The sequence below is a fragment of the Glandiceps talaboti genome, chromosome 15 (assembly GCF_964340395.1).
Source record: "Glandiceps talaboti chromosome 15, keGlaTala1.1, whole genome shotgun sequence".
In the NCBI taxonomy this organism is placed as follows: domain Eukaryota; kingdom Metazoa; phylum Hemichordata; class Enteropneusta; family Spengelidae; genus Glandiceps; species Glandiceps talaboti.
Genome location: NC_135563.1, coordinates 22,199,138 through 22,221,006, shown reverse-complemented (window position 1 = coordinate 22,221,006; position 21,869 = coordinate 22,199,138). Strand labels below are relative to the sequence as shown.

Sequence of the window (21,869 nt, the reverse complement as noted above, 5' to 3'; positions counted from 1 at the left end):
ATTGAAACCAAGTTAGTGGTGCGTCTTCCAGAAGAAAACTTAGAAGATGGACACTACAGAGTTACCCTTGTCTTGACTCGATGGCGACACTATGGTCAACGATAGAGACACTGGTGTAAATGAACGTTTGATAAGTTGGATCAAACCATTAGGAAATAGGTAGTAGCAGCTAGTGCATTCCTGAAAACTCGAGAGACGTGCTTCAAATATTCTCAGAGTGAACAAGGCATATTCAAAATGAATCAGCGGCAGAAATATGTTGTCGTTTTCTTGAAGTAAGTAAGATTTTCCGCGGAGAGATAAGTATTGAAATGTATGTTAAATTGTCCAAAGGATTTATGTTAAAACTGCACTTCTTGCAACTGAAGTACAGTATTGTTGAACCTACAAAACATTCCATTAAAATTGCTAAAATACCATTAACTAAACATTGTAGACGTCAATTAGGGGGGGGGGGTCGATTGTATCCACAAACAATACAACAACGCAACAGCGTGAAATCGTGATCAAATTTGAGCGCGGGCCGAAACATTAATTTCATTTATTGTAGCATATCGTGACTACAGCTGCACAAATACTGTCACGTGATTTAATAGTGATCAGGGTTAGGTGTACGGTATCACGAGAAAGTTATTATATCTAATATAACAGTTTCAAAAAACATTCCAATGTTGTTATAACAGTTGCCACAGATTTCTTTGCCCCTTGACCTATCACGGAACCTGACCGAGGCCTGTAATTTCCAAATGCCAATATTAAGAGTATTATATCATTTTTTTCATCGTCTATAATTAGAGACTATATTGTTGTGCTGTGAAGTGTCCTAGTAAGTTTAAAATCATCGATAAACTTGCCATCTTTCAAATGTCTGCAGATCACAAAAATCAACAGGTGGTCGTCGACGACGGGCATGATTTGAAGTGCGCCCTCATGAGGCCAAAATAAATGTTTGTCAGGTTTCATCGCGTCGCATAAACTCTATCTAGTTCAATTTATGGGATGATGACGATTCGTTTGAACTGTTCAACTTTATTTTGTCATCAATGGTCGTACTAAAAACACACAATTAACACTAATTAATCAACACAATGGAGACAACCATGCCTTAAAAGGATGACAGAGGTATGTATGTCTTGTATCAGCCAGAGGGCTGGATGTGGTTCTTACTTTGCATGCTGTACTTCAGACCAGTGATGATAAGTCTGCACAGCTACAGGACAATTTGATGTAAAAATAACACAACATAACATAACAAAACACACCACACCACAATAAAACGTGATATAACATAACATAACATAACATAACATAACATAACAGTATGAGATTTAACTGTTGTTTAAACATAGACAATGCAGGCATAATGATCTCCGCTGCTGCCTGTTATAACGAACACGGGTTTGGATTAAACCATTTATGGGAAGGGTGAGGGAACAGCTAGAATGTGCAAGAAGGCGTGTGTTGAATGTTTCACGTGTATTTTAGATGACTTGTAGGTATGCTTGAAATGTAACGACAAAAATAATATATTCGTTGTCATGCCATTCAAACAATCAAGGGATTATCAGACAGGCAACGATTAACATTTTAAAGGTGGGCCTTATTTCATTGTTTCTCATGAGCTAATCAACCCTATATTTCTTCATTGTCAAAATTTTTAAAAAACGACGCCCCCTATGGCAGGGTTAGAAAAAAATCACAACATCACCAATTGTCAGAATCAGATGGCTACCCCAAGAGAGTGTATATGAGCGAAAATGATCGTTTATTGCTGGAATTAAGAAAATCTAATAAATCACATGGTTCAAAGTTTCCTTCTGAATTTAATTGTCATTTCTAAGTCATTCAGAATGTTTATGAATTGAAAGTATCACCAACATGTACATGTACATACTTTGTTTTTAAAAAAGAAATTTGTAACCGACCACCCCCAACCCATCATCTTTACGGTGTTATGATGAGAAACATAGAAATAAATATGTGTGGCCTTACCATAGAATTAAATATGTGTGGCCTAATATATTTATATTTGCTAATAATATTGACAGGAAATTCCAGTCATTTTTTGTACAGAATTACCAGATGGCTTTTAAATAAATTATTTGCAACTAGGAAAGCTGATTCCCAGGAGCCGATTACGCCTTTACTGTCTTTTTGAGGGTCTTAAGAGTCTTTAGGATTTCATCAAAGTAACTACTCTCAATTTTACTTTAAATCTAGTCATGCTAGTTCAGAATACATGATATCAGTACTTCCACACTGTAAACAAAAAATGCCTTCTTTATTCATTCTCAAGTGCCAGAGCATATTTTTGACACAACGAAAAATAATACATCTTGACGGTGCCGTAAAAGTGGGAAATAAAGTGAAACTAGATTTATTTTGTTGCAGTCAATTTAATAGGACTGAACCTCCCCCCTCCGCCAAGTTAAAATTATTTTATTTTATTTATTTATTTATTTATTAATCTTTCATATACAGACACCATTTCAGTGCATTAGCACTTTTCTCCCAATGGAACCTGTTACCTTTTGATGTTAGTGATTCTGACAATCACTAAATACTCCAAACTTTCATCAGTAGCATGACAATCCAGGATGCCAATCAACAACATGTGGTTATGGGTGACAGTCTTACTCTTGAACACTCTAGCAAATAGTTGTGTTTTCATAAACTTTGGCTTCATCATTTCATATCACATAAATTTTAAGCGATTGACAAGAAACACCAAATTTAAACTCTATTTCACCTGTCTTCTTCTCACACTGGTCCATCGTTGCATCGTAGGACTTAGCAGACATACATATTTATTAGATGCACACTGAATATTCACCTTTAGAGTCATGAATATTCAGTGTGCATCTAATGAATATACACAGATAGCGCCCTCAATGGTTGGAACTAAACAGCAAATGTTACTAATGCCATGGCTTCACAAACTCATTAAATTCCAGACCAGTAATTGGATCGCTATCAAAATCTAATTACCTACACCTTGTCTTAAAGACAATCTTTTTACAAAGTCTGCATCAGTCAATATTGTTTTTTAATCCTCTCTAACAGGGGGTGGGGTGGGGGCAGTGTGTTAAGCCAATTTGATGCATATAATTTCTAGTGGCGCACCAAAATTTGGTGATCTCCTGTCTCTTACTTCGTGGTGACTCACAAGAAATGACAGTTTTTAGAGGGCACACTGGTGGGGGTGGGGTTATTTGTTTGTACACAAGTGACGCTATATTAAGCAATATATGATTGCATGTCCTACTAATAACTTACAAACAAGGCAAACATGTAACTACTGCTTATTCTGGGGAGGTAAGAAAAGGTAACACAACAACCATAAAGTTGCAGACCGTACCCTCTTTACTAACTTGTGTATCATACAGTACAGTCAAACGGGAATAAACAGGACTTACTATGAACAAAAACAGACACACACAGTATTTTCTATCACTGCAACAAGTTTGATTCATTTATTGCAAGCTGTGACATCAACTACATTCTACAGGAGTTATGTTTTCTTTAGTCAACATATTGCATGTTGATTTGGGAATATTAGAAATGTACAATTATTAACTAATTTTCTGTTTTTATTTGGAGCAAAATAGTTGCCACTGACCACACACTGTAAACCATTTAGGTTTAAAATGACTTATTTTAAATGGCTGAATGTAACTCTGCCTCCCTTTCCCTGACATTAAAAAAGTTCCACTTCTCTACAATTGCACATATTTACAAAGTTTTTTTTAATGAGGCAATGGGTAATCAATTATATTAATTAAAATAGGTTGAGTCTCTCAGGGTAATTGGAGTAGAAAATATTCCAGAGGTATGAGGTTGGTCATTGATACAAAAAACATTCCCCAAGTATGACACTCCCAGCTTCCATCTACTTCAGGTACAACACACACATCATACTATCATTCTACAGGGTTCAAGTATCGTACTTTCTCACAAAAATTGAAGGCGTCAATAAAATCCTGCACATCTTAAGGCTGCTGGCCTCCCCTATCAATCAACCAATATGGTTTAATCCTATTGTCTTCCAAGAGGAAATAGCCTCAACAACAGGAAATGAGGGGGTGGACAGCTCAGTTCTTACTGGATAATACCGGCTTTTGCAGCCATGTCTTTTGCTTTGGTGGTAGCATTTTTGGCAGTCTCTTTGAGCTTCCTTTCCGTTGCTGACAAATCATGCATTTTATCTTGGCCATACAACCTCTCCAAAACATGCAGGAAACCTTTTTCTGCGTTGGCTGTATTTTTCTTGAAACGCTCTACTCCGAAAGCTTGAAGGGCATGTGAGAATCCATATATACTGGAGGTAACCCAGGCTTCTTTTTTAACTGCAGTACATTTCCTATTTTCTGTATCAATACTATATTCACATCTCTCTTCCACAGTCTGTAAAGAAAAGAACATAAATAAGTACAAAAATAAAGAAAGAATATGACCAATGACTTCCATCCACCACGTAATTTATTCCAACTTATATACTCAGTTGAGTGGTACGTTCAATCAAATCGGTTCTATTTGCACATTGCTTAGCTTTTACCCAACTGCAGTCTACACTTTCAATGAATTAATGAAGTTCTCTGATAGTGTACCAATCTTGTGTTTAGAGTCCTCTACAACTTGATCCACTTACAATGTATTTCTTAAATCACACTTTGTACATCGTTCTTCTATTTGGTGTAAAGACTTCAATATAGCTCTGTATTTCCATGTGTGTATGTTGTATGGGTCTGTATATATTTATCATAAAACATATGACACATATCCCATTTTATGAGTATATTGTAAGTGTCTATATTTAGTATGACAGATTTGAATTATCCTAGAGCGTGTACATTGTAAGTGTATGTCTGTACTTTAAATATTGTATGTTGTAAGTGTACTTACCATGGCAGATCTGAGATATCCTAGTGTGTATGCTGTACATGTACTTACCATGACTATATTATGCGGGTATGTTGTAAGTGTAGTTACCATGACTATATTGTGTGTGTACACTGTAAGTGTACTTACCATGACTATATTATGTGTATGTTGTAAGTGTACTTACCATGACTATATTGTGTGTGTATGCTGTATATGTACTCACCATGACAGATCTGAGATATCCTATATTATGTGTGTACGTTGTAAGTGTCTTTGCTACTGGGTCTACAATAGATTCTTCCACGATACATATCTGCTTTGGTCCAGGTACAAGCATTTCACCCCATCTTGGAAGCTTGTTTGTTTTGGAATATAATTTCTTACTGATCAGTTTGTTGTCTTTGACATATCGACATAGAACATCTTCTGTTAAGACATGTTTGCTGGAAAGATAAACAGATAGTGATGAAGGGTGGAATTAGATTAGATCTAGGACTGTGATATGGGTGTGGCTTTAATTAATTCTATATTCCAACTTTTTTCAAAGTCTTGCATTTTGTGATAAGCTAATTTATACTTTTGAAAGGAAATTGCCAGTGATTTCAGTATGTTTTGGTATTCCTAAGGTTTGAAGAACAATGCAACAAATTCAATACCTGTTGGTTTTGAGTCTAGTAATCACTCTGTGTATACTCATATATGTATAGAGTAAAAAGGACACTGTATTAGTGATGTAACTTATTTGTTGTGACTAGCAACCACTGTTATTTAAATACATAGGTAATCCCTAGTGTTACTTAGAATGTACCAGGTACAAATGTATCAATAGCTATGTTTGTCATACGTTTTCTATAGCAGTCTAAGTTAAATCCACATGTGTTGACTGTAATACCCATTAATTTGTCAGAATAATATCAAAGAAAAGCATGAAATAAATGAACAGTATTTATTACAACATGAATAACCCTGTTAGTTATATCAGTTTTTAGATACAACTAACTGTAAACGGTATTTACAAATCAGTATCTGCAGCTTTAGAAAACAATGAATGAATGTTTTATACACTTTTATGCAGGGTGCAAGCCTAGACAGTTCTGTACCTATGGTGCAAGCCTAGATAGTTCTGTACCTATGGTGCAAGCCTAGATAGTTCTGTACCTATGGTGCAAGCCTAGACAGTTCTGTACCTATGGTGCAAGCCTAGACAGTTCTGTACCTATGGTGCAAGCCTAGATAGTTCTGTACCTATGGTGCAAGCCTAGACAGTTCTGTACCTATGGTGCAAGCCTAGACAGTTCTGTACCTATGGTGCAAGCCTAGATAGTTCTGTACCTATGGTGCAAGCCTAGATAGTTCTGTACCTATGGTGCAAGCCTAGACAGTTCTGTACCTATGGTGCAAGCCTAGACAGTTCTGTACCTATGGTGCAAGCCTAGATAGTTCTGTACCTATGGTGCAAGCCTAGATAGTTCTGTACCTATGGTGCAAGCCTAGATAGTTCTGTACCTATGGTGCAAGCCTAGACAGTTCTGTACCTATGGTGCAAGCCTAGATAGTTCTGTACCTATGGTGCAAGCCTAGATAGTTCTGTACCTATGGTGCAAGCCTAGACAGTTCTGTACCTATGGTGCAAGCCTAGATAGTTCTGTACCTATGGTGCAAGCCTAGATAGTTCTGTACCTATGGTGCAAGCCTAGATAGTTCTGTACCTATGGTGCAAGCCTAGATAGTTCTGTACCTATGGTGCATGCCTAGATAGTTCTGTACCTATGGTGCAAGCCTAGATAGTTCTGTACCTATGGTGCAAGCATACAGTTCTGTACCTATGGTGCAAGCCTAGATAGTTCTGTACCTATGGTGCAAGCCTAGATAGTTCTGTACCTATGGTGCAAGCCTAGACAGTTCTGTACCTATGGTGCAAGCCTAGATAGTTCTGTACCTATGGTGCAAGCCTAGATAGTTCTGTACCTATGGTGCAAGCCTAGACAGTTCTGTACCTATGGTGCAAGCCTAGATAGTTCTGTACCTATGGTGCAAGCATACAGTTCTGTACCTATGGTGCAAGCATACAGTTCTGTACCTATGGTGCAAACTAGTCTTGCTGCTAGACGTTTGGGCTTTCTTGCGATAAGTGAACGGAGTTTGCAGAGAGGGCTTGCTCGGATGTTCCATCCTCGATAGCTATGTTTGTTCGTGTGTTGTATTGTATCGGAAGAACATCCGAGGTCTAGCAGCTAGACTAGGTGCAAGCCTAGATAGTACTGCACCTATGGTGCAGGCAAAGTTTTACAGTTCTGTACCTATGGTTTTTGTTACATACAATGTACAGGAGTTCTCAACAAAACAATGTCTAATTTGTCGGACGATTCACTGGATTTAAATAATGAGGGAAGTAACTTTACCATATATCCCTTTCTGTGTAATAAAGGAATTAGTAAAACTTTCTGGGGGAAATGAAACCGATAGACAAAATATCATTTCTTGATTAGATCATACAGTTGAGTTATTACACTGTACTTATACATCATCATGCTTTGAAAAATGAACTAACATAACACAGATACGACAAAACATAAAATTGTTATCACTTTTGTACAGATTAAAGTTTTCTTACCTTCTTGGGTTTGGATATCGTTGGAAAAATGCTGTAACAACTTGGTCCCAGCTGTATTTGAAGAAAGATGAACCAGCGTAATATTTCATCCTGTATGGTATTATACCTAGTACTGTAATACCATTCATTATGTAAGGAAAACATATCAAAACATTATTAGAATTAAACTTACATACATTACATGTTGGTGACCATTTAGGAAAAGTATTTCTATTCGTCTTCTATTAAAGTGGCCATATGGATGAGGATTTGGTATTTATTTTAGATTTTTAATTTATAAAACAATTTTATCATGGTTTACTACTTGAAAAATCAATGTGAAACAATGTATGCCAAATCCTTGTTTGTAACTCAATACATTGCAAAGTCATAACAAATGTCTAAAATCTTTGTTATTGCATGTACATTAAAACTTTTAGCTTTTTGCAATGTATTGAGTTACAAACACAGACCTAGGCTGTCTGGTTTCACATTGACTTTACAAATAGGAAGCCATCATAAAATTGTTTGATAAATTAATAATCCAAAATAATAAACACCAAATCCTCGTCCATATCACCACTTTAATATATTTGTCCCAGAATATAAACTTTAACAAAAATTCTCACAGGTTCAACCTTATCCTTGTTGATTAATTACAATAAAATCTAAAATAAATGAAATCTAAAAATGTATATATACCCATTTCTCACCAATATGACAACATTAACAAAATGAAGGTAACACTAACAATATCAAGCAAAGTATGATGTAACATTAGGGTTAGGGATGTCTGGGTCCAGGAGATAACATAAATGTTTCATGTATAACATTTCAATGTAATCATTGGGAAAATTGCAAATATTTTTATAGTCCTTCATGTGTGCACATGTAGGGTGGGTGGGGTGTTACTTGATAGTCTTCTTGAAACAACCCCTGAATGTAAACTTGTATACGACTCCAAAATGATTGATGAAAAAAACTGAACAACAATGTCATTATCTCAAAACGTTCCCATAATTCCTGCTGACAATCAATATTGGAGTGGGCCATTTTTTAAATTTAAAAGGTCAAAATGGGATGAAAAGTTAATGGTTTCCTGTAAGAATTTCTTTGAAATATCGTCCTCAATTACTAGTTTGTGTAAAATTCTGTCGATTTCTGTGGTAGCCGTACGCCTACCTGCTGGACGCGACGAAGGTCAAGGGTGGGTGGTGACATCACAGTACGATGTTACGCACACACACGTACGTTGTAAACCGAAATAAAGTGTGCATTTTGTCTGCGTAAGTGGCATTACGCAGTTCTTGTAACACACTATTTCATTAAAACTTTCATTATCACAAATTATGAATTACAAATATAATAAAAGTATCCGTTATTTCTGTAATTTTAGTTCACATCATGTGTGCTCGGCCGGTACACGCGATCGTGCAGTAAAACCGATCACACCGTACACAGCCGACATGTCTTTGGTTTTTCCAGTTTGACACGAATGAAAACAATCCATTTACGTTACCTACCTTATGAAATCATAAAAAGAATCCTGAATTTCAATTTATCCATTGATAAGTCACAGTAATCAAATAATAAAATCGCGATCGAAGTTCGCCTGTCCTGACCCGGTACCGTTCCTTGAAACGTGCCGCACTTCACGACCACGCTAGAACGTTTGATAGTTGTTGTTACTTGTCTCCGCCTTTCTTCTGAGAGGGCGCCCTCTCAGTTCAAAAATATTATGTCCTTCGTACTTCGAATCCCAATCTTCGAATTCTCAAGTTGAACCTCTTGACTGTTCTTGAAGCATCGTCGCAAACCACAGCCTCTTTTACGGCATCGTCGAAACTGGCGTAGCGGAAGAAATAACAGCTCTGGTTTGCGAGATGATTAAAAGAAAAATATGCACGAATCCTTGCCATACCATTCTTTATGGTATTTATTTATAGAATAAGAACTTGAAAAATGAAGTGCAATGAAACTACATATGTCATTATTAAATGAAAGTGTTAATGAAAAGTGCTTGTTGTGCTCGTTGTAGTGGAAACACGCTCCGCATATTCATTCATATAAAAGTTCTCTTTTTCCACTTTTGGTTGAGACATAGACATGTTTCGAACAAATCACTTGTCCTTCTTTGCAGTGTCTAACCATAGATCGTACCCTATACCCTACCCATCGTGTAGGGTCTATGGTCTAACTGGATTTGTCCGAATGATCCAAATTTGCCGGAGGTGTTGAGTAACCAGATATGTGAAAAGGGTAATTAGCTTTAAAATAATGTAAATTCAGAGAAAGTACTTGTCAGTTATGTACGTCTAACTGTGATTACCTTCTGTAATGACGTCACTTCAGATTGGTGGAATGTCATATTTTCCTACAAAGGCACAGTTAGACGAACACGACAGAGTACTTTCACACCTGAATTTTACAAGTTATTGAAGCTATTACATGTAAACATTTTCATCCTCTTCATCTCTCCCTCTCTCTCTCTATCGCTCTCTCCTATCCCTTTCGCTATCGCTCGCTCTCGCTCTCTCCCTCTCTCATTCACCACCACCACCACCACCACCACCACCACCACCACCATCACCACCATCACTATCATCACCATCATCATCATCCCTGTAAACACGAAATAAACTTGATTTGTAGTATGTATATCGGGGGTTTCTCCCATATACAATGTATAGTTGTTCAACATTTGTTTACTAGCCATTATTCATATGTGATTACTCCGACCACACGGTCTCTGATAGACGAACTGTACTCACAAAGCAAAGTCAATCTTTCCATTGTCAATCGCACCTGTAATCAAAGTCATGATCAATCATGAATGCGTAAAGCCAAAAGTTACGAAAATCAAAAGTCAACGATCAAGTTCTACTTTAGACATTTCGTCACATTACTTTTTTGTTGTCTACTTGCTTTGTAGCAAGTATACCTTCGTTCGTGTTATCAGTACACATACGAGTAGTACACATATCCACATATATCATGAGTAGTACACATATACACATATATCACGATGCTTTTCTAATCCAAACATAGGGCACAAACAAACAAACAAACAAACAAACAAACAAACAAACTAACAAACATACAATCAAACAAACAAACAAACAAAAAACTAACTAACTAACTAAATAAACAAACAAACAAACAAACAAACAAACAAACAAACAAACACTAAATAAATAAATAAATAAATAAATAAATAAATAAATAAATAAATAAATAAATAAGAAAGTAAATAAATACTGACAAGCATCAACAAGAGAGTAGTTGCAAATCATTATCAACAACCAGAATTGCTATATGTTTTCCTCTATGCGACATGGTCACAATTGGGTATGTACAATTGGGGTATGTACAATTGTGAGCATTTCGCATATAGGAAAACTGAGAGTAATTCTTGTAGTTGTTAATGACCGTAATTGCTCTCTTGTTGATGCTTGTCAGTATTTATTTGTCTATTGTTTGCTGGTTTATTTATTTATTTGTTTGTTTGTTTGTTTTCGTAAACATAACTAATAAGACTGAGTACCCTGTGATCCGACCGCATCGTTGGTGAACCCTAATACAATGTACATCTATTATATGGTGAAACACATACATGTAGCAGTATACAACAACACGAAGACTACATAATACCTTGGTAACTTAGAAAATGAAAAACATCATGACTGTGCAATTTCCATTTATGTCAGACAGGACCTTGTGATGTGAGTGTCTGTCCTGTGATCATACTGTGACTTGTTCATTTCACAAAGGGAAGTCACATGATACCTCATTACATGTGGTATTTAAAAAGGCCGCAAGCGTGACCGACCCGGGACCTTCATAGATCAGCAGAGTTGACTGAAAGAACCCGAACGCGTACTTTATCTTTAGAGCATCAAGGAAAGAATGGTGGATGTGACCAGACGTTTACTTTCAACGCTATCTGTAGCATATATGTAGACTTATTGACATCATTAATCACAAAGTATCGTGAAGAGGGATTTTTTGGAAAGCCGTCGACACCGAAGCCTCTGTTTCCATAATCCATGTGTGTGATTGTTACTGTTTAGGAGACAGCAGATACGAACTTCTAAGTTCTCTAGACATCGGTTGTATCAAAGAGGGTGACCTCTTTGGTTCAGGTTGTAGTAACATTTTTAGATTGTCGGTCATGTGTACTGGACTTGTACGCTTTTAATTCTATGAACTAAATAGAGGAAATGGCTAGTTCAATTGAAAACTCACGGCATTTAATTTCAACTGTAGATCATGATTGTGATAATGATGCGGGTATCGATGACTCGTCTACCATAAACAATGTTCATATTCCATTACATTATAAAGTATACAGAAGAAGATGGTTTGTTCTAAGCCTGGTCGCATTACTTGCATTTTCCAGTCAATTGGTACGTGTTCATTTTGTTAATAGTTATTGTGTTGTTAACATCTGACATGGCATGACATGTCTATGTGAATCATTTTTATTGTTAATAACAAATCGATGAAAGGAATGCAATTGTGAGGATAATACGTTTTTTTATTTCAGATTATTCAGTATTCTGTTTCACAGTGTTTGTGATTTGTAAGCCTTAGGACGACATTGTGTATTGTTACATATAGATTGCCCAAATCTCACAGTATTGTCATTGAAGGTGAAATGTACATGTCTCGAGCTACTCGCATTACAAGGTCAAAGGTTATTATATTAGAGCACTGGGCGGTATCAGCATGGAGGTATAAGGGGGGGGGGTGAAATCTACCTCCATGGTGTATCAGCAAAACCCGGGGGGGGGGGGTTAAAATGGCAGACAGATTACTCCAATGTAGTCTGGCTACACGATAACTGATCATTCAACTTTCATGAATGACAAAACTTTCTATTAAAAACATTTTATCGCACCCGGCGATTCAAGGATTTTACGCCTACATACGCCTACAGGCTACATACATGTTCTCATCCATTTCCACCCCACCCCCACCCCTCACATGCCCCATCCCCATTCACAAAATTCTATCTATACTATACACCAGTTAACTGCAAGTATTGTTCGGAAAACACAATTTTAATGACTGTCCTGCAGTACTCAGAGAAATGTAGGTGCAACCAATACAAAATGCGTGTCTCGGCTAACAAAGGTCAAAGTTCATGACAAGTCACTAATGTAATTTGCATAATGGTTGTCCTGGTACCTGTATTAAACTCGCACACAGAGACATACGAATGAATGCACTCAATCTTAAAACAGACGAGTACTGTGATATTGAGGTATAATCATGTCATTTATATGAATTGTTTGAATTTAATGTTTTTCTCAAAGAAGAATAACTCTTCCGAGAGGGAGGGGAGGTATTATGCATGAGAAGAAAGTACTTTTCTTCACAATAACAATGAATGAAATAACAGTGACAGAAATAACAATAGCAGGAAATGATTCATTCGATGACTGTACCCTCAATACAGAAAATAATTTAAACAAAAGTGGCAGAATTTGATGGCTTATGTATTTTCCTAAACTGAAAATACTTACATAGAATCCTGATTAAATTATAATATGAATGCAAGAAAATCAAAGATCTTTAATATTTCCAAAGCTTGAACACAGTTTTCGGTGATGTGGCCATATTGATTCTAAAGTAGCTTAATTTTAATATCATTTTGACTTGTTAAAAAACTTGGTGACCCTGTCTATTTTTGTTGCAAATGGGTTTGAGTTTATTTGATCAAAGTAATTGCACAAGTGTAAGATTTTGTCTGAGGCATATACTACATTAATGGACAAAGAGCTTTGTAGTTATAGCTAAGCCCTTTCAATACAGAAATATCAAGTTTTGTTGGCCAATAACTTCCAAAAAGTAGCTCCTATGCAAGATATGTAACCAACAGAAGTAATTAAGATATATTGTAACTTTAGCCTAAACTCATATCCAGACAGAAAATGCCCGGAGACAAACTTTTGTCTAGCAGGTTTCTATTTATAACCAGAAAAGGAATTGTGGTTTTCACAAGGCGAACCTGTTCACTCCTTTTAAATATTTTCATGTCAAGACATTACTTTAGTGTTAAGTTTGAAAAAATAACTATCAAAATGAAATCTGTCATAAATGACACAATTCAGTGTTTGATTAATTTTTGATTGTTTTCCTTTTATTAGATTTGGTTAACATACAGTCCAGTTGCTAGCATTGTTGCTAATTACTATGAAGTATCTGAGTACAGTGTGAATTTGTTTTCTATGTTGTACCTATTCTTAGCAATACCAATGGGTTTTGTAGCCACCTGGTTACTGGACACATATGGACTGAGACCTTCAGTAAGTTTTCAGTTCTTGTTTTCATAGTCATCATCTTAGTCACTTGAATGAATCATAAATCCTCCTTGGTGGAGGGTCTATGCATAAATGAGTGTTGAAATCATCTTTATTACATAATATTTATCATAGTAATCTTTAACATATAAGACACACACTAACAGAGAGTAGCATAGCATACACTTCTTGAAAAACACTGCACAAAATTTAGAGATTATTTATTTTCTAGAAAGTTGCAGTTTTTGTTGTTTAAAATGTTTGGTTTTTGGGGAACTTTTTTGGTGAATGATTTTTTAATGTGACATCGATAATTCATGTTAAAACTTCACAAGTCCCAAGCTTGAGAACAATAGGCAGTAACTCTAAGTTCGCCCCTGCTCTGGTTGCCGTTTTTGGCTCATTGTTATCTTTCAATATGCAATTATGAATAGTTATCCTTACATTTACTGGTTAAGGGACATAACATATAGAGGACAGTTTTCAAGGTTGTTGCATTGGACATTAAGAATCACCTTTAAACAATCATAACATAAATCTAAACATCTAGGAATTCTAATTTATACACAAAGTTCTAAAAATGTTTTATTATATTTTGCAGCTTTTCATTGGTGCTTGGGTCACAGCAATTGGCAGCCTTATTCGTGTAATTAGCATTTTTGACTTTGTGTCGCCATCTTTAAAATTTCCCATCGCTGTCACTGGACAAATCATCTCTAGTCTAGTCTATCCAATCTTTGTATCCTGTCCAACAAAAGTATCAGAGAATTGGTTTCCTGAAAATCAGCGAGCTCTTGCTACTATGATAATGACCACAGGAGCCGGATTTCTTATGGGTAATATACTTCCACCAATCATTATTGCCAAAAAGGGGGTATCTTTTTTGGTAAGTGAAGAAAATTTTATTATTCAAATAATCCAATATATATACATTAGAGTCTAATAGAGGGCTATACGGTTTACAAGAAGTTATGAAACAAAAGATATGCTACTGAAGCACCAAAATTGATAAGCATGAACAATAGAAATGACACCAGGTAGCACCAACTAACAACTCAGATATGCAATGAGGCCCCAACTAATACTAGTAACTCAGATATGCAAATGGGGCACCAACTGAAAACTCAGATATGCAAATGAAGCATCAATTGATAGGGCTCCACTGAATCTTTTCGACCAGGCAATTAAGTGCACATTTTGAATAAAACAGTTTAAATGTGACTGGAACTGTAAACTAAGAAGATATAAACAAAATTATGCAAATGAAACTCGGGTGGATTAGCAGGAATAAAAGAAATTACACCAGGTATGCAAATGAAGCACCAACTGAAGGGCTCTCCTGAATGTCATATGTGACACTTTTTGAAGAGATCTATCAGGACTAATATATTCATGGTATGTTCCAAGATTTGACTTCTTGCACATATACAGTTATTATGAAACACATTTAGATGTTTACTTGTTTTCACATGCGTTTCATTTGATACCTGCTATCTCAAAATAAAGAATCACAGAAAAAGAATTCTTCCAAAGATGATCAAATTTCTTGTGTTATCGTTTCAGTTGATTGTAAACAGTGTACTACCTTTGTTAGCAGCCTTGCTGACAACATTTGGCTTAAACAGTAGTACACCACCTAGTCCACCATCGGCAAGTGCAGCTACTCAAGTAGAACCATATTGGACTGGTCTCAAAAAGGTAATGCTAGCATGTTAGAAAATAAGGAAAATTCTAACACATGATGTATGAGAAAATGTATTCTTACATTTTGAAGTGTATTCTATGTTAAACATTACTTTGTACATTCCATGTATGTATCACATAGAACATGAGATGGCTTTTACCCATTCTCGCACACCAGAGTTATTATTTCTACCACTACAGAACATTGCCATAAAACAGGCCATGGTTTGCGAAGATGGCTTTTACCCTGAGCGTATAGTGTGTACCTTTACTCCAACCTTTTCTCGGTTAAAGTCAACAGCAAAAATAAGAGTCACCATGCATAGTTCTGAAAATTAACCCATTTCACAATCCAAAATGGCTGCCAAACTCTCTATTGGAAAAATGAAGGATTTTCCTTCAAACACAACGTTAGATCCAAAATTTCACTTTCTATTTCAAAAGGATCTTAAGTAAATTTTTGGTGAATGAGGCAGCTGAGCTTTGAATTCCAAGCAGAATGTTTCCCCTGAGGTGCAATCTTCATTAAATGCCAGTATAAAGGTTCCATTCCTTATATTTTGATATCATATGAAATATTCCTAAACCCCAATTTATCTTCAGACATTTATCAATTTTAAAGAAAATATCATGCCTCTCATGTTACTAGTCCTATGACTTATCGACAAGACTGGTATGCATAATGTTTCCCATTTCTTCATTTTTAAACTTTGTAGATAGTAAAAAGAATTTATTGGACAGTACTAATTATTTCTTCATTTTGTAACCCTGCAGATAGTTAAAATAAAGTCATATTGGACAATATTGATTCTTGTTGGTTCAGCTGGTGGTTTGTTCAATACACTCAATGTTATTGCTGAAGAACTATACTGTATCTATGGCTACACACCAGTAAGTTAAACTTTCACTGAGCTACGTATGTTAGAGTTCAGTGTACGTGGTCATCTAAAAGTCTTACCAATTGCCAAGTTCTGACCATCTTATTTGTGCCGGAAACATGAAAAAAAAAGCAATATGAAACAACATTGCACCTGACCAAGTACTCTTTACATATTTCTTTGTTGTTTCACACTATTTTGTCCAATTCAAAAAACATAGTACAGGCTTTTTATTAATGAAAATAAATTAACATCCAAAATAAATACATATTTCTCATCCATATGGTGACTCAAATATACAAATAAATGTTTCCATATCTCAATCTTTCAGACATTCTCGGGAATAGTGCTTGGGATGCAGTCGGGTATAGGAATCTTTGGTAGTCTTGCTGCATCATTGTTTGTGGACAGGACAAAACTCTTTGATGAAACATTGAAAATAACACAAGCACTTAGCAGTTTATGTATTGCCATCATAGTTGTGGTGAGTATGTATCTGTAATGTGCGTCTAATGTAAGTGGTAGGAAAGTAAATGATTTATATAATGAGATTTCTGTTTTGGAAGATAGTGTACTGAATGTTTCATAAGTTTGTAACAAATGATTTATTTCAAACGGGTGATAATGATGATAGATTTCCATGTGTATGCAAAAAAGGAAAAATAAGGGAAGTTTTTTCTAGTTTGAATTTTGATATAGAATATTTTGTATGCCTGGATTGTTTAAATATTTATTCTTTGAATTAAATACAATGTATAATACTTTCCTAGTTTTAAGAGAAATAGTAAATAGAAATGATATAAGTGGTAAAAGACTTAGAATACTAGTGGTGAGTAATGATAATAATGATATCCATATGTAAAACACCTTTCACAATGAATGTCATGACCATATTGTTGCATGTACATTATATTACCACTGGTATCATGACACAACTCAGTAGGAGCATATAATGTCTATGGAAGCACACATGGAAAATCATTCATATAAAAACCTTTGTCCTGCCATTAATTGCGGGTTATTAACTTTCCTTAAGTTATTTGAAAAGAAATCAATATTGAAGATTTAGTGTAAAAGCCTAGTCATCATTTGTATATATTGTGAGCTAGGTTGACTGGGACCATTGTTGGTGCAATCTTCCCCAGTGATTTTTAACCATTCTTCAACAAAATAAGATGGTAATAGTGAGGTTTAAATCAACAACTGCTTTCTGGTAGCCACTCTATATAACCATTTGAACTTATTTTGTCCCTATAGGTTTCCACTTTACCTCATATGGAAGCCCCGATTCTAATTTTCAATTGTGTGTATGGTGTGTTTTTTGCTGCTACGTTTCCAGTATCACTAGAACTAATTATGGAAATCACCTATCCAATAGCTGAAGGCACAGCTGTAGGTCTTCTCTTAATCAGCATGTGAGTTCATGAATCCTATTCTGAAAACATTTCCTCAAACTCAGACATGAATTATCCTAAACAAAAGTGAAAGAATAAACATCCTATGTCTATTATCCAATTACACCTCATATTTGAATCCCACATTCTTGTAATAGTTAATTCTTCACTGTTTTTTTAGGATCTACTTTTTCTACGAATCTGTCAGAGAACTTTTTTCTTTAATACTTAAATGTAATGCTAATTCGACATGTGCCATTAATTGCTGGTTTCAAATTTTCTCATCAGAAAGGAAATTGATATTGAAGTTTACTGCAATTTGTTTTGTTTAAGTCAAGTAATCAGCTAAATGATGCAACAGATATGTCAAAAGATTTGACAATCAGTTTTATTCAACAATGTCACAGTCCTTCTTTTGATCGTAAAATAATTACAATTTTTATTGATCTACTAATTATTATATAGGCATTTACAGGGGATAATATTTACATTCTTAATGGAGGCATTAAGCCAGCCAATGACAGAGTACCAACGAATCCATCAAAAATGTGGTCCTATCCACAGTCATGGTGATAATCAGTCATCATGGCAACATAGTGTACACAATACCAATATATCAGAACCCAGAGATATGACAGGTAAATATCATTACTATTAAAAAGGAGAAACTATTTTAGTTTTTCCGTAAATCAGTGCACTAGTTGTCATTATAAAGTTATGTCAATAGAATACGACCATATGATTTTTATAGGAATTTGTCAGTGTAGATTCTGTTTGCTAACTTCAATTCATTTTAAATGTTGCCTTAACATTTCACACTATAATACATGTTAAATGTTTGTGTTAGCATGTACAGGGGTGTTGGCAATATCTGATTGAAGCTGAGAATTCCAAAGGCTTACAAATAGACTGTCTGAACTGCTGATTTTGTACATGTGGCAGTTGAAAGAAAATGGTCCAAGCCAAGGGATTTGCAATCCCATTTGTTCGAGATTGTTTTAAAAGTTTTAATATTTGGTGAATCTAAACGTAGTGGAAGTAATAAACAGCGATGATAAGATCACATTTGATTTAAATTAAGATGAGGTTCCTAGATATTTCCATTGGATAGTGTAGTGATTAGGAACACATTGCCAAGTAACAGGTAGGCCCCATCAACTCATTGAACACATCACCATTGCTGTTGAACTCTATATCACCTACCAACAACATTTTATATTGAGCATTGCCACGACGACAAGTTACACAACCTTGATATGCATTCATCTACTGGTAATTTCTTTATTTCAGTTTATATGTTCTACATTAGATTGTAACAAAATGTTACCCATGTTTTTGTATGTTTCAGTGGCACTGATGGTGTATGCTGGACTATCCTGTTTCCAAAGCATCGCCTTCATCCTATGCTTTAAAGCCAAGTACAGGAGAATGGATGCAGAGAAGTCTCACCATATCGCAGCGATTGAATCATCAATTAATGTTAATGGGCTGGAAGATCATTTTGTGAATGCTTGAACTGATGGTACTGAAGCTAATATGAAACGTTTTGTGTTTCCACTCACACAGACATCTTTTTTTAAGAAGCTATTGCAAAGTTTCATTTGACTCAATAAGTACTTTATGAAATATTTGTAAGACTTAAGATTACATCAAAATGAAAGTGATCAATCATTATCCTACCTGTCATCCTATTATGTCAACCTGTCAGCTTTAACTGCAGGCATAAAATGGCATTTACTACCCAGTCAAGGTTTGCACCAAACAATACTTCATCATCAACATAAACCCAAGAGACCAACTGAGTCTACAGTCAAGAGACTATGATAGTGAAGCGTTAGTCCGATTGATTGATTTCTAAGTAATGTTTATATCTGCTTAGAAATGAATCTCTCGTTCTGTTGTTTGCTGAAATAACATCGATAAGGTTAATGACCTCTCAGTAAAAGTGTAGATAATTATATTTGTGTTATCATTTCTTGACAACAGTAAAATAGTCATATTTTTTCTTATTAAAACATTTTCCGTAAGGGGTATAGTCATTTTCTGAGTCATGCTAATGCCATAATATTCAAAAAATCGAAGTAGAATATGAAGTTTGTTGTTACTATCCCCGCGGCTTCCTTTCATCTTGATATTTATATATGATAAATATAGTTACAAGTAACTGAAGTGAGATCAGCCTGATAGTTACCCACCACTTTACTACATAAGTTCACAACTTATTCCAGTGCGTTCTTGTAGCAAGCCCCCTTAGCTAGCCCAATAAGAATGATCCACAAGCGTGTAGAGAGAACGTGAAATTGAAGACATACATTGTGTGAGGTAATAGAATATATGTTCGTTGTATAATTCAGTTGGTCGTTCGTGTTTGTTACTCAGTAAATCAAAAATTGCCAATCCTTCTAAACTTTACGGTGTAAAAATCTTGATGCTGTACGTAAAGGAGTGGTTTAAAAACAGATCTTCATTTTCTATGTACCTGTCTTTGTATCGGTCTCTTTGCCTCTGAGCTGAAAGTCTAAGTTTGTTAGGTCTTGTCTGTCCATTCATCTTTCTGTTTCTTTCACTCTGTCTGTCTGTCTGTCTGTCTGTCTGTCTGTGTCTGTCTGTCTGTCTGTCTGTCTGTCTGTCTGTCTGTCTGTCTGCCTGCCTGTCTGTGTGTGTGTTTGTATGTATGTATGTATGTATGTATGTATGTATGTATGTATGTGTGTGTGTGTGTGTGTGTGTGTGTATGTATGTATGTATGTATGTATGTATGTATGTATGATGTACATTATACATATGTGTACGTCTCTCTCTCTCTCTCTCTCTCTCTCTCTCTCTCTTTCTCTCTCTGATTAATAGACACATTGAAATCGAATTCATAGCTTTTTGCAACAAGGGAAAATGCACCTCGAAAATGAATAGGATTTGGAATATTCCAGAAAAATGACATTATATTTAATTCTTATCAATACTGTCATGATCACCAAACTATAAGTACCGTTGCTGTGGAATCAAAGTGCTAAACATCAGTATGTTCTTTTATCTTTAAAAAGTTTCGCATATGTTTTAAATTAATACTAAAAATATTGTGATATAGTTTTTTTTCTATTCTGAGATGCATTAAACCCGTTGTAATTTATTGACAATATAACACTCAATATATATAATATATATGTACACAAATAGAGTGAAAAGTTAATGTTCCGTCAATATGAATTAAATACGTCTAAAGGTTAAAAAATGTCTACTATGCATGCTGATAGCACATCCAAGTACATAGTCCATTCAATCGATATCCCTACCTACATATTGCTGCTGTCAGCTAAACGAATACTGAACGAGTATCAGTTACCCACTGTCACAACTCAGCTAATCTTGACACGATAAAGGTTTAAAGAATCACTGCAATCATAGCACTGACCTAATAAAATTTGACAGTTCCACAAGACTGTTAACACAATTCTAGTGATCTGATAATGAACTTACAGTAACAGTATGATTTACTTGATTCCAGCCAATCTCATTACAACATTTGTATTAATTAGTGGCTGCAAAGGTTTGTAAATAAACAAGGAACAAGACAAACTCCACATATACATGACGTCACAAAGATTTGAAAACCCACTACTGTAATTTAATTAAGCAAAACATTATATTTATATATGCAAGTTAAAATCTACCTGTTTTAGCTAAATAACCACCTGTTTACATGGAGCTTCACAATGACTTTAATCTCACACATCAGAATCAAACTTTGCCGAACGGTGGACATTTTGGTATCAGAATTCCTAATTTGTACACTCTATAGGAAACGTTTATACGTCTATACCCATATTATTACATCGTCGCAAAGCAAAAACAATAGACCTCTTTACGGCACTGATGATACACTACTGTGACGTCATTACAAATTCACGGATTCAGACGTGAAGACATGAGTCTAGTTCCTATATAGTATCGCTACGACCATGGACGTATACTTCGATGCTACAACTCACAAAAAAACCAGTCTGGTCATCCAGACTTCAGGTGTTTTGAATCCGCACGACAAATGGGTGCTAAGTTAGTCCTGCTTCCATGACGGTGCACGAGTCTGTATTACTGACTTGACTCTAAGACAATTGTCAGAATCGAGTCCCGAATTCCT

At 35.4% G+C, this 21,869-nt stretch overlaps 2 protein-coding genes across 2 annotated transcripts; one reads left to right on the top strand and one right to left on the bottom strand.

Moving 5' to 3' along the window:
• Positions 1–3,402: 3,402 nt before the first annotated feature.
• Positions 3,403–9,138, bottom strand: LOC144446669 (PRELI domain-containing protein 1, mitochondrial-like). The gene is made up of 4 exons (XM_078136487.1): positions 8,998–9,138; positions 7,496–7,607; positions 5,105–5,324; positions 3,403–4,404 (listed from the first exon to the last, which is right to left on the bottom strand). Exons 2-4 carry the CDS (start codon positions 7,582–7,584, stop codon positions 4,099–4,101), a joined length of 615 nt encoding a protein of 204 aa, XP_077992613.1. The 5' UTR covers positions 7,585–7,607; positions 8,998–9,138; the 3' UTR covers positions 3,403–4,098.
• Positions 9,139–11,338: 2,200 nt separating this feature from the next.
• LOC144446689 (solute carrier family 49 member A3-like) lies at positions 11,339–20,037 on the top strand. The gene is made up of 9 exons (XM_078136511.1): positions 11,339–11,880; positions 13,627–13,785; positions 14,381–14,665; positions 15,343–15,477; positions 16,237–16,353; positions 16,672–16,824; positions 17,598–17,755; positions 18,200–18,372; positions 19,083–20,037. The coding sequence occupies exons 1-9, from the start codon at positions 11,695–11,697 to the stop codon at positions 19,247–19,249; spliced, it is 1,533 nt and encodes a 510-aa protein (XP_077992637.1). The 5' UTR covers positions 11,339–11,694; the 3' UTR covers positions 19,250–20,037.
• Positions 20,038–21,869: the final 1,832 nt, after the last annotated feature.

What these genes read in the sequence shown, in the direction of transcription:
- LOC144446669 (XM_078136487.1), bottom strand. Translation starts at nt 7,584, where the DNA reads ATGAAATATTACGCTGGTTCATCTTTCTTCAAATACAGCTGGGACCAA. An exon ending in CGATATCCAAACCCAAGAAG is followed by an intron (nt 5,325 to 7,495) that starts GTAAGAAAACTT and finishes TTATCTTTCCAG; the next exon opens with CAAACATGTCTTAACAGAAG. An exon ending in GATATCTCAGATCTGTCATG is followed by an intron (nt 4,405 to 5,104) that starts GTGAGTACATAT and finishes TTTTCTTTACAG; the next exon opens with ACTGTGGAAGAGAGATGTGA.
- LOC144446689 (XM_078136511.1), top strand. Translation starts at nt 11,695, where the DNA reads ATGGCTAGTTCAATTGAAAACTCACGGCATTTAATTTCAACTGTAGAT. An exon ending in ATTGGACTGGTCTCAAAAAG is followed by an intron (nt 15,478 to 16,236) that starts GTAATGCTAGCA and finishes GTAACCCTGCAG; the next exon opens with ATAGTTAAAATAAAGTCATA. An exon ending in GTATTGCCATCATAGTTGTG is followed by an intron (nt 16,825 to 17,597) that starts GTGAGTATGTAT and finishes TTGTCCCTATAG; the next exon opens with GTTTCCACTTTACCTCATAT.